The sequence below is a fragment of the Ischnura elegans genome, chromosome 2 (genome assembly GCF_921293095.1).
Source record: "Ischnura elegans chromosome 2, ioIscEleg1.1, whole genome shotgun sequence".
In the NCBI taxonomy this organism is placed as follows: domain Eukaryota; kingdom Metazoa; phylum Arthropoda; class Insecta; order Odonata; family Coenagrionidae; genus Ischnura; species Ischnura elegans.
The window spans coordinates 145715384-145727021 of NC_060247.1; the positions used below are offsets into that span (position 1 = coordinate 145715384).

At 43.5% G+C, this 11638-nt stretch overlaps 1 protein-coding gene across 1 annotated transcript; it reads right to left on the bottom strand.

The window, feature by feature from the left end:
* Window positions 1–4671: 4671 nt before the first annotated feature.
* On the bottom strand, window positions 4672–5160 carry LOC124153302 (swi5-dependent recombination DNA repair protein 1 homolog). The gene has a single exon (XM_046526399.1). The coding sequence runs from the start codon at window positions 5158–5160 to the stop codon at window positions 4672–4674; it is 489 nt and encodes a 162-aa protein (XP_046382355.1).
* Between the last annotated feature and the right edge of the window lie 6478 nt (window positions 5161–11638).

Here is an 11638-nt window from a genome sequence, read left to right on the forward strand (position 1 = left end):
GCCTGTTCTACACGCTCGGATCAGCTCATCCGGCTTAGCTCAGCCAAATCGCTCAGCGTGAAGCCATTCTTAACGAGAGGCTTAATATTCTCAACGATCGTCGCGACGTTGATCCGTACGCGCGTAACCTCAAAACGTCGTGTGAACGTTAACATCGTAGGCCTTAGCACCTAACACTGCCGAACTTACGATGGTTAGCGCTAGTGCGCCAAGAAAAAAGAGTTAGGAAATGAAGATCGATGCATATACGATTCTTTCGCGCCGTTGCAATCTTGATACAATAATTGAAATTTCATAAATAACTCTAATATATATAAGACATATGGCAACGATTGAAGACATTATTGAGCAGGTAATGGAAGGACGTGAGGGGAAAGTTTTTTCTGATGTTCTATTTACCAAATGATATCGGATATTCTATTCTATACCAGTTTTATGGATTTCTTTATTTACAGGTTAACCTATAACTATGTATCCTTACATTATACTTCACAGATGATGGAAAATAACAAATATGCGCAAAATGTTAACCAATTAAATCATTGTATACAGGATTTCACGATAAAATTCGCCACAAATATCTATAACATTTAGACGAAGACATGGAGAAATCAATACTCTTGCCGAATCAAGCCGAAATCTAAGCCTTCTCTCGTTAAACACCGCACCGCACCGCACCGGAGTTTTCTTATATACCTTCTTCTAAGTTCCCAGCCAATCAGCTGTCTTCTTAGCGAATCAGGAACGGGGTTGGTTTATATACTATATTTTGCTTTTCTTTCGAAGTTTCAGTCCATGCATTGCATTAGGTTAGGGTAAAGGGATGTGGGAAGGATGAAGGGCAAATTTAGGAGTTTTATGTTTGGGTTTATTCGGAATGACGTAATCCCAGAGATTCATAATGAGTTCATTATTAGTTTTGCCAAGAGAGTGTTGAAATTTGTCTATTGCAGATTTAAGGAATGTTAAAATAGGGGTAATTCGTAAGTCTCTTCGTATTTGCCTGTTACTAATAAACCAAGGGGCTCCAATAATTTTCCTAATAATTTTATTTTCGCAAGATTGTATGCGTTTTAAGTGGGTGGCAGCAGCATGGAGCCATACGGGAGAGGCGTATGTTAAAAGCGGTTTGATGGATGAATTGTAAAGCAGTAACTTTGTTTTTAGCGCAAGCGGTGAATCAGATTTCAGCAACGGGAATAAGGCAGAGTATATTCCATTCGATTTCTTGATGCTGGATTGGATATGGTTAGCCCAGGTGAGTCGTTTATCAAGCAGAACGCCTAGATATTTGGCCGTGGTGCATTTTGGGATGCGTTTGTTTCCATAGTAGACTTCGTGGCCATCTCCGGCTCTTGGTCTTCTGCTGAAGATGATGTGGTTGCATTTTTGTGCATTGACGCTAAGCTTCCATTCAGATGCCCAGTCCTCATAGTCGTCCAGGTGGTCTTGGAGTATGTCAGCCGTTGTGTACGGATCGGATCCCTGGGCCAGTAGAGTGGTATCATCGGCGTATTGATACAAGCGGGTTTGAGGAAGGGAAGGAGTATCATTGACATAAAGGTTGAATAGGATTGGGGAAAGGATTGCGCCTTGAGGGACACCGGAAGAAATGGGTTGGAAAAAGGATGCTGAGGAATTGATTTGGACAAAGAATGATCGGTCTGAGGTAAAAGATTGAATGATTTTGGTAAGGTAAGGAGGAAGGTTGAGGTCAGTAAGTTTTTTGATTAGGCCCAGGGTCCATACTCGATCGAAGGCAGCTTCAAGGTCAAGCAGCACGCAGTGCGAGATTAATTTTGAATTGAAGCCAGTAGTGATGTCTTCCACTAGTCGCAGCACTTGGTGAGTTGTGGACGTATTGTTTCGAAAGCCAGTTTGCTCGGCGCGCAAAATATTGTTGTCATGAACGAAGTTACGTAGACGAATGTGAATAATTGATTCGAATAGCTTGGAGAAAGTATTTAGTAAGCTAATCGGGCGGTATGAGGACGGTTGGGAAGCCGGTTTATTGGGTTTTGGAATCATGATGACTTTTGCCAATTTCCATGAAGTTGGAAAATATGAGAGTTTTAGTGAACTATTGAAGAGCCGTGCCAAAATTTTAAAGATGGGATTTGGAAGATTGCGTAATAGGCGGTTACCAATGCCGTCGGGGCCAGGCGCTGATTTCCTCTTTAGCTGCTTGATGATGGCGATGATTTCCGCCGGTGTGGTAAAATCCGGTTCCGAAATCGGGCAATGGAGTAAACTGAGCCAAGTTTCACAGCATTCTTCTTCGCGCGGTGACGGGAGATCATTGCAAAGAAGTTTTTCGAGTAGTTCAGCGAAGATTTGCGCCTTTTCCTCGTTTGTAACTGCCAGTCCTGAAGAAGTTTGGAGAGCAGGCGTTTGTCGGCGGGGTTTTTTAAGGGCTTTAGCTATCGGCCAGATGGTACCATCTTCGCCGCGGAGGGATTCGATTTTCGCATTCCAGTTATTTTTTCGCAGCTCTTTGATGGCACGTTGAACTTTATTTCGAAGGGCATTATAAATAATACGATCTTCTCGAAGTCTGCTGCGTTGCCAGATCTTTCGGGCTGAATTTCGCTGCTGTATCGTGGAAATTATGTTAGCTGGAAGGGCTTCGGGATGATTTTTCGGCGGAATTGCGTATGACGCATCGTTGGCGGCGTCTTGAACAATTGTAGTGAGCTTTTCAATGAATAAGTTCGCTTCCTGGCGAGTGGAGATTGGAAGCGCGTTGAGCAGGTGGCAATTATCTCCGACGAGGCGACTAAATTTATTGTAGTTAATGCCTCGTTTGGAATTAGACGAATTACGCGCCGGAAGACAGTTGACGGTGAAGATGACAGGAAGATGATCTGAAAGTTGATAGTCTAATACTGCAGAATATTCAGTTGAGGGAATATTTGATGAAAGTGCTATGTCGAGAATGTCCGATATGCCGTGGCTGGAATGATGAGTTGGTGAATCCGGTGCAATAATATTCAGATTGCGTCGACGCTGCAGGCCGAGGAGCATTTTTCCAGCTTTGTTGGTGGTATTACAGCCCCAATTATGATGTTTCGCATTCAGATCTCCAGTGATGATTGTCCACGCTTTCAAGAGGGAGTTTAGATGTTCAAAATCTTCTTTTTTCGGCGGTTTCGGAGGACGGTAGGCCGACCATAGATGAATATCGCCGAGCGTAGTGCGTATTTTCGCGCCGACGGCTTCGACGGAGGAAGTATTCGGGTTTGGAAGTTGAGAAGACGGAATGGACGATTTTATTAGCAGAAGAACGCCGCCGCCTTGTGCATGAAGTCGGTCTAGACGATATTGAGAGAAGCCAGGGAAGTATACAGTTTTCTTGTCGGAGAGCCAGGTTTCTTGTAGAAAAACCGCGTCGCAGCAATGCAATTTAATTAATTGTCGAAGTTCCTCTTGCTTTTCATGGATGCCGCAAACATTCCAGTGAAGAATCTTTAACTGCTTGGCTGGGCGGCTAGCTATCACTCATCAAAGAGAGTGCCATTTGGATAATTTCAGAGATAATAATTTCAGATTTAGGAGAATCGGAGGGAGTAAGGAGTTTTTTTAATTAGGCCAGATAGCCAGGAAGTCAGTTTTTGCTTAAGGTTAGGAGTGAGGAATGATGAGAGGAAGGAAGTAATACCGTGGTCAGCAGACTGGGATGCAGGAGAGATGGAAGGTTCATTGGAAAGGACAGGAGGAGGAGTCGGTTGCAGTAGCGAAGGAAAGGAATCAGGAGTGAATTCTGGTTGGTTGGTTTGTTGACGGCGATTGCTTCGAAGTTTTTCAGCAAAGCTAACGTAGTTAGGGCACTGTTTAAAGTTGGCGGGATGATCGCCGGAACAGTTTGCGCATTTGGCGGGTGCCGGTTTGAAATGTTGACATTCTTTGTGGGAGTGGTTTTCCCCGCAACGGACACAGCGTGGTTGCATTCCACAAGATTTGTATGTGTGGCCATGTCTCTGACATCTGGTGCATTGCGGCGGTCCAGGGGAAGGCCGGAAGGTTTCTATTTTAACACCAAGGCCGCAGAGATGAGTGATTTTCTTGAATTTTTCTTCATCAGCGGAAGACAAAAGCTTTAATTGAAATAACGGCAATAGCCGAACAGGAAGTGGAGGCAGAGTTGAGTCGGGATTTTCTCGTAATTGACGTTCGCGACGTTCTTTTTCTGACTTAAGGGGCCTAGTGGTTCTCAACTGAACAACATCATCTACTTCCAATCCTTTCTCAAGAAGAGATTCTTTAATTTCTTCCGTGGAAGTTGCGGAGAGAAGGCCGCGGACAACTAGGAATGTCTTCTTGTCTTCAGCCAATTGATACGAGTAGTATTCCCAGGATATTTCATCGAATAATTTAATTAGGGCACGAAAGTCATCGGCAGATTGGCACTGGACGCGAATCTGAGAGCCGGTGGTGTTGCATACTGGTGGTTTACTAGTTGCAGTAATCATTGCTCGATTTTTTATGGACCATTGAGTTTGATCCTTGAGAAATATCGGAGGAATACGATATTTTCGTGAATTCTGTGGCGACTGAGGGGCGCTAGGTTGATGCGAAGGCTGAGGAAGATTGGTTACAGACGGTTGGCTACGACTACGGCCAGAATTATTAGCATTGGTGGGCTGCAGAGCGGTAGGTTTTGGGAGTGGGTCCTTAAGAGGGCCAATTTGAGAGTGGATCTAGCGGAGCGAACCTATTGCTGGTAGGCACTGGCGGTGGAGTTAGCGGAGGAGAATTAAGAATGCGTCTACGCTTTCTAGTATCAATAAAACCGTCAATTGAATCAGGGTCATCAGCGGATTGCAATAGTGGGAGCCCTAAGATGGCTCTTACATTAGGGTCTTGGAGTTTCTCTATTGGCAAAGTGACTTGGACAGTAGTAGTTGAATTAGAACTATTTTGAACTGAATCTGCAGTGGGAATTACGCTAGGATTAGGAGGAGGAATTGAAGGAGAGGAAGCAATGCATGGACTCACCAAGTCCGGAACGGGGTTGGTTGTGACGGGTTGGGCAGGGCTGGCAGGAGGTGATTCTGGCGAGGACTGAAGGTCAGATGCCGGGGAGGAAGGTGGGGATGAGTTGGAGTCATCTGCTTCGGACCATTGTCCGCTGGCCTCAGAACCTTGCGATTCTTCGTCCATGGCGCCGATTGGCGCTTTTGCGTCTTGACGCAGCACTTTATTCAGTAATTTATTTTCCGATTCACAAGAAAAAGTAAACTCGCGCGCGAAAGGCACAATAATATCTCGAGAGTCGCAGCAACTGACCGATGAGTACAGCAGCGGCAGCGTCCGTAACGGGAGAACGTTCGATGTCTCGTTAAACACCGTTATCAGGATATTTTATTTTATTGTATTATTTAAGCACCAATCTAAGCTTAGAACTTACACATGGGATGGCTATTTCTTTCAGTCGTCTAAGCCAAAAAAGCGGAAGAGTAGCTGGTAGGCTGTTCAGGAGAACTATTTGCAGAAAATCCTGAAGGAATTTTTAGCTTGCAATCTAAAATGCATTGATAGTTTTAAAAAAGCGTTATTTATTCGGTACCGTGTGGATGTAAATGGCAGCCTCGTTTAGGTTTATTTAATCTCTCACAAGTTTAACTGAATGGAGCATATTTTTAGCTCTTTCTAGCTCATGATGATTACCCAGTATATGTAAATGCTAAAATCGAAGAATAACATTCTGACGGTTGGTTTTTATTAACCAATGATGATGTGATCCGTAAACAAAATCGGCAGTCTATGTTTTTTTAACCCATTATTATGGAAAGAATTCACTCACATCAGCGTATGACTAAGTCCAAAATGATGCGATAAATTGTATAATTTAAAGAAATAGTATGGAGTAGATGTTGAATGCATTAAATTTACAAATAAGTTACATATGAAGCAGGTATAACCCGGAGATAGTATCAGAGAGGTAAAACAATGAATCTCATATTTACGGTTGCTTTTCCCTGTAATTTATTTCGGCACAAGTCTATGGAAAGAGCAGGCGGATTGAGTCATGTCCTATACACAAGATTGTAAGCTTAAATGGGCCGTGACTCAACTCCTTGTACCTCTCTTTTGGCGAATGTATGACGGCCTAGTTAAGCTTTATAAAGTTTTTTCTCCTGCCCAAACTAACAACGATAATAAAGTATTCAGTTACTTTCAGTTCTGCTAGTGTCGTGCGATTGAATATTTTTATTCTCTTAGTGAAAGAGACGGGTGCTCTTTTAGAGAGAGAATTGTCTAAGCATATAGGAGTTTTTTCAGAGGGCCATAGTAATAATATAAATGATTAAATCTCTAGTATTTATTGCATATATGATAGTTCTTAATTATATTGAAAAATGATTCTCCTTACCCGTATTAAATTTGAATTAATCTTCACGATTCATTCGTTTCTTGATAAATATTCTGTCATCAGTTTTTTTATAAAAATGTGCACCAGAATTTCATGTGATTTTGACCAAGATTATTATTATAATATTCTACCGATTAAGGTAGGTTTCCATGGAGTACGCAAGAAGTGATCTGGGAGCCTCCCTTTCCTTCCAGCACTGACTTCTTTAACTCACAGTAAGGCCTACTCTCTTTCAATCTATCTAAAAATCCTATTCTTTTCCTTCCCCTCCCTCGTTTCCCTAACATTCTACCCTCTAGCACAATTTTCAACATCCCCTCACCACTAAGCACTAACTCCATCCATACCTTCTGTCTCCTCCGTATCTCATCTAAAAGCTGCCTCTCCTCGCCAACCATATCCAGCACTTGGTCGTTCCTTTTCCTCTCCGTCCATTTCACCCTCTCCATTCTTCTCCATACCCACATCTCGAACGCCTCCAATTTTCTCTCGTCTTCTTTCCTCAGAGTCCACGTTTCCGCACCGTAGAGAGCTACACTCCAGGTCAAACTCTTCACTAACCTTTTCTTTAAAGTCTTACATAACGATCCTCTTAGAAGCTCCTTCCTGTTCATGAACGCCTCCTTCGCTAATGCAATTCTCTTCCTAATGTCCTTACTACTGTATCCATTTTCCTCTAACGTACTGCCTAAATATTTGAATTGCTCAACCTGCTCAAGTTTTTTACCACCCACATTTATCTTGAGTCTCACATTCCTCGCTCGTGATGCTTTACAAAACAGCATTACCTTAGTTTTCTTTTGATTAATCCTCATCCCATATTCCTCGCAACGCTCGTATAACGCATCCACTAGAGCCTGAAGCCCCCTTGCTGACTGGCTAATCAGCGCCTGATCATCCGCGAATCTCAATGATTTGAACATCATTCCTCCCACTTTTATTCCGGCTTCTAACTCATCCCATGCTTCCCTTACCATCTCTTCAGCGTACACGTTAAAGAGCAGCGGCGATAGAGAACAGCCTTGCCTCACACCTCGGCCAATGCTTGCCCACCCGGATTCTCCGTCCGCTACCCTCACTTGCGCAGTCTGGGCCATATACAGATTACGAATCAGTCGTCTATCCCTCCAATCTACACCTATTCTGTTGAGAATATCCATTAATTTCACCCAGTTCACCCTATCAAACGCTTTTTCAAAATCCACGAAACACACATATACGTCCTGGTCGTATTCTAGGTTCCTCTCCACTAGGGACCTTATTATTGCTATTGCATCACGAGTTGACTTCCCCTTTCTGAAACCAAGTTGATCTTCGCCCAAATACTCGTTTGCCCTCGCCTCCATTCGTCTGTTAAATATCCTCAGCACCACTTTCGCCGCATGCGATATTAAACTGATAGTCCTATAATCTCCGCATTCCACAGCTTTCTTCTTTTTCGGAAGCGGAATTAAAACCGTCTTCACGAAATCTTCCGGCCAGCATCCCTCCTCATAGATCCTGCGCACTAGTTCGAAAAACCTTTTCTTACTATCCTTCCCTAGATTCTTCAGAAGCTCACACGGGATATTGTCCACGCCTACTACTTTCCTAGCCTTCATATCACGAAGTGCTCTCTCTATTTCCGAATCGAATATCCCCGGCCAAAGATTATCCTCCTCCACTGCACTTTCCTCCTCTAGAGTCAATCTCTCTGGTCTGTTCATTCCGTCATACAGGTCCTCCACGCATTCCTTCCATCTACTCTGTACCTCTTCTCGATCGGTTAGCATCCTCCCATCTTTAGCCTTAATTTTAGACATGGCTTGTCCTCTTTTGCCGCCCGATAGCGACTTAACTTTGGCGTACAACGCGCCTATTTCTCCATCCTTCTTGAACTTCTCCATTTCCTCACACTGTCTTTTCCACCAAGCCTCCCTTGCCCTCTTAGTTTCACGTCGTAATCGATTATTCAGTTCCCTATACATTCTTTTTCCCTGTTCTGTGTCCACGTTCTTCCACTTCCTCCTCTCCTCCATTTCGCTTATCATGTTCTCCGTTATCCACGGCTTCCTTATCCTTCTACTGTCAACGTAACCAATTGACTTTTCCGCCGCTTTGACTATTCCCGTTTTAATATTATCCCATCTTTCCTCAACATTCTTAGAACTTTCAATCTCCCGTATACTAATGTCCACTAGTTCCTGATATTCTCTCCTCATACTCCCCTTCAGGGCTTCTACGTTCCATTTCTTCGCCTTCCTAACTTTCATAAGTCTTTTGAATCTTACATTGCATTTCATGAGCACTAGATTGTGGTCCGAAACCGCATCCGCTGCGGGGAAGCTGCGCTAGTTTTTCACACTATTCCTAAACCTCTGTCTTACCATAATGTAGTCTATTTGATATCTCCCCACATCCCCTGGACTTTTCCACGTGTACCTTCGCCCTTTATGATGATTGAACCACGTGTTAGTGATGAATAATTTGTTTCTCCTACAAAATTCTGCTGCTTTCTCTCCCCTGTCGTTTCGTATTCCTAGACCAAAATCTCCTATTTCGTGCCCATCCCTCCCATCCCCCACTGAGGCATTCCAGTCCCCTATCACTACCAGATTTTTCTTACCCGGTGTGTCTCTAATTATTTCCTCGAGCTGTTCATACACCTCATCTACTTCTTCTTCCCTATGATTGCTAGTGGGCATGTAAACTTGGACCACCACCAGGTTGGTGGGCCGCGCCTCAATTTCTACCACCAGAATCCTATCGCTTACCTGGTCTATACCTACCACACGCCTACCCATCTTCCCGTTTAATACTAAAGCTACCCCTCGCTGGCTCTCTTCCCCTCCACTATATATAACCCTATACCCATCACTCCAATAGTCCCCGCCATCCCTCTACCTCACTTCGCATAATCCTAAGATATCTATCCTCCCTTTATCCATTTCCCTTTTGATATTTTCTAACTTCCCCGCCCTCATCATAGTCCTCACATTCCTAGTCCCCACATATATAGCCGCCTTCTTCTTCTCCATCTTCTTGGTCTTCTTTTCTTCCTTCTTCATTGCTGCTGCAGCTGATGATGATGATGATGATGATAAGTCTCTGCAAGGATTTCGCATGTTGGCGACCCCGAGGACCTTGCCGACCTCGCTACCGTGCCCGACACCCGCCCTTTGCGGACGGGTCCCGGGCGATGAGATTCCGAGGCTCATTTGGTTGTACTCCATGTTTACAGGGAAGAGATAGTTGGTAGGGTTTCCCACTTCCATTCCAACAGTGTTTTTCACGTGACACCATCACGTGGACTACCTTTCGTCTGGCTCCTACCCTTCGACCTATCTGGCATGGGTGGCCCTACCGGGAATAATTTAGAATTAATCCCGCCAGTGCAGCTCTAGGGGTCATAGGAATGCGCAAGCCTTTCCACCGCGACAAGGTTTTAGCCCAAGGGAAAGGTTTCACCTAGAATCCGATTAAATTAAAATATTTCAATTCAGTTTTACAGCAGTCTTAAACGTTTGTGAAAACAAATGCAGCTAATACTAAATTAGGATAAAAATAGTTTACAAATGCAACAAAAGTTAGTTTCTCCACCCTCCTCCATTTTGATTCGCATTAAGAATTGCATACCACAGTCAAATGTTTGGTTCACATTCCACGGATAATATTTCGCATTTGATTTTACTAACATCGTTGGAAGGAAGCGATTGAAAAAAGGTAATATTTTGTGCGTTATGTCCAGTCGTATTGAAGTCAGATACGTTTAAATTATACCGAAACGCCATAAGCGATTCATTAAAGTAAATCCGTCATTCATTAAAACCCATGTAGGCCCAATGTCAATGGCGGCTCGCGAGTCAAATGCTGGGATTGTCACACTCTACTAGGGGGTCAAAATTTTTGATTTTTTTTGTGTATTTTAATGAGTTTTTCAGGCAATCTAGGGACCACTAATACACAAAACAATCACTAACTCGATTAACTCAACTACAACTAGGCCTATTTACATTAAGGCAATTTACACATAATAAGTGAACTGGTCACCGGAACAAGGTATTCTGAAAAACTGGAATTCCAAGATTATACGGCCGCCGGGCGGCTGCGCGGCGATGTCAACTCACTAGATAAGTCGTTAAGACGATAAGATGTTAAGTTGATAAGACACAGCCCCCACAACTACCACTCTTCATAAAACTGCATGATAACTACCGTCCGATTTCATTAACATCGATTATAGGCAAGATACTTGAGCATATCGTCGTTAGCAATATCATGACTTTCTTGGACAGACGTAACTTCCTCCATGACTGTCAGCACGGATTCCGAAAAGGTAGGTCATGCGAAACTCAGCTCGCGCTCTTTCTTCACGACGTTATAAAATCTGGTGAATCGAAAAGACTAGTTGACGCACTGTTTCTAGATTTTAAGAAAGCTTTCGACACTGTACCTCACAACAAACTTTTATACAAATTACAGTCATGCGGATTAAACGAAACAGTTTTAAACTGGATTCGCGACTTTCTCAGAGATCGTAAACAAAAAGTTGTTCTTGACGGAATTAGCTCCGATGTTGTAAACGTTACATCAGGTGTTCCACAAGGAAGCGTAATCGGCCCCCTGTTGTTCATTATATACATTAATGATCTCTGCTTCCGCATTGGCAGTAAAATACGTTTATTTGCTGACGACGCTGTCATCTATCGTGAGATTAGTGATCACTCTGACTATGAAATTCTATCATCTGACTTAAACAACGTTCATTTGTGGAGCCAAGAGTGGGGACTCAAACTTAATCTGAGCAAATGCATGGCGGTACATTTCTTGCGGAATTCGTCCAACTCTAACCACGTTTATGCAGTCGATGGCATTAATGTAAAGGCGACAGACGAAGTGAAGTACCTGGGAGTTACGATAACCTTGAACCTCGCGTGGGGAACACATATAAAGAATATTTGCGACACAGCCCTGAAAAAATAGGATTCGTCAAGCGTATTGTGGGAAGATTTTCGGATGAGAAAGTAAAGGAAAGGTGCTATTTCGCTCTCGTCCGACCGCACCTTGAATATGCAGCGAGCATATGGGATCCGGTGCAGAAAGACTTAATCCGCGAACTGAATAAAATTCAAAGGAAGGCTGCGCGTTTCGTCAAAAACTGCTACGGGCGTACAGACAGTGTTACCCAGATGTTAAGCGAGCTAGGCTGGGAGCCGTTGGAGACTCGGAGGCTGCGCGCTAGGCTTAGATTGCTTGAACAATTGAGAATGGATATCTTTAAGAGCG

What these genes read in the sequence shown, in the direction of transcription:
- LOC124153302 (XM_046526399.1), bottom strand. Translation starts at nt 5,160, where the DNA reads ATGGACGAAGAATCGCAAGGTTCTGAGGCCAGCGGACAATGGTCCGAA.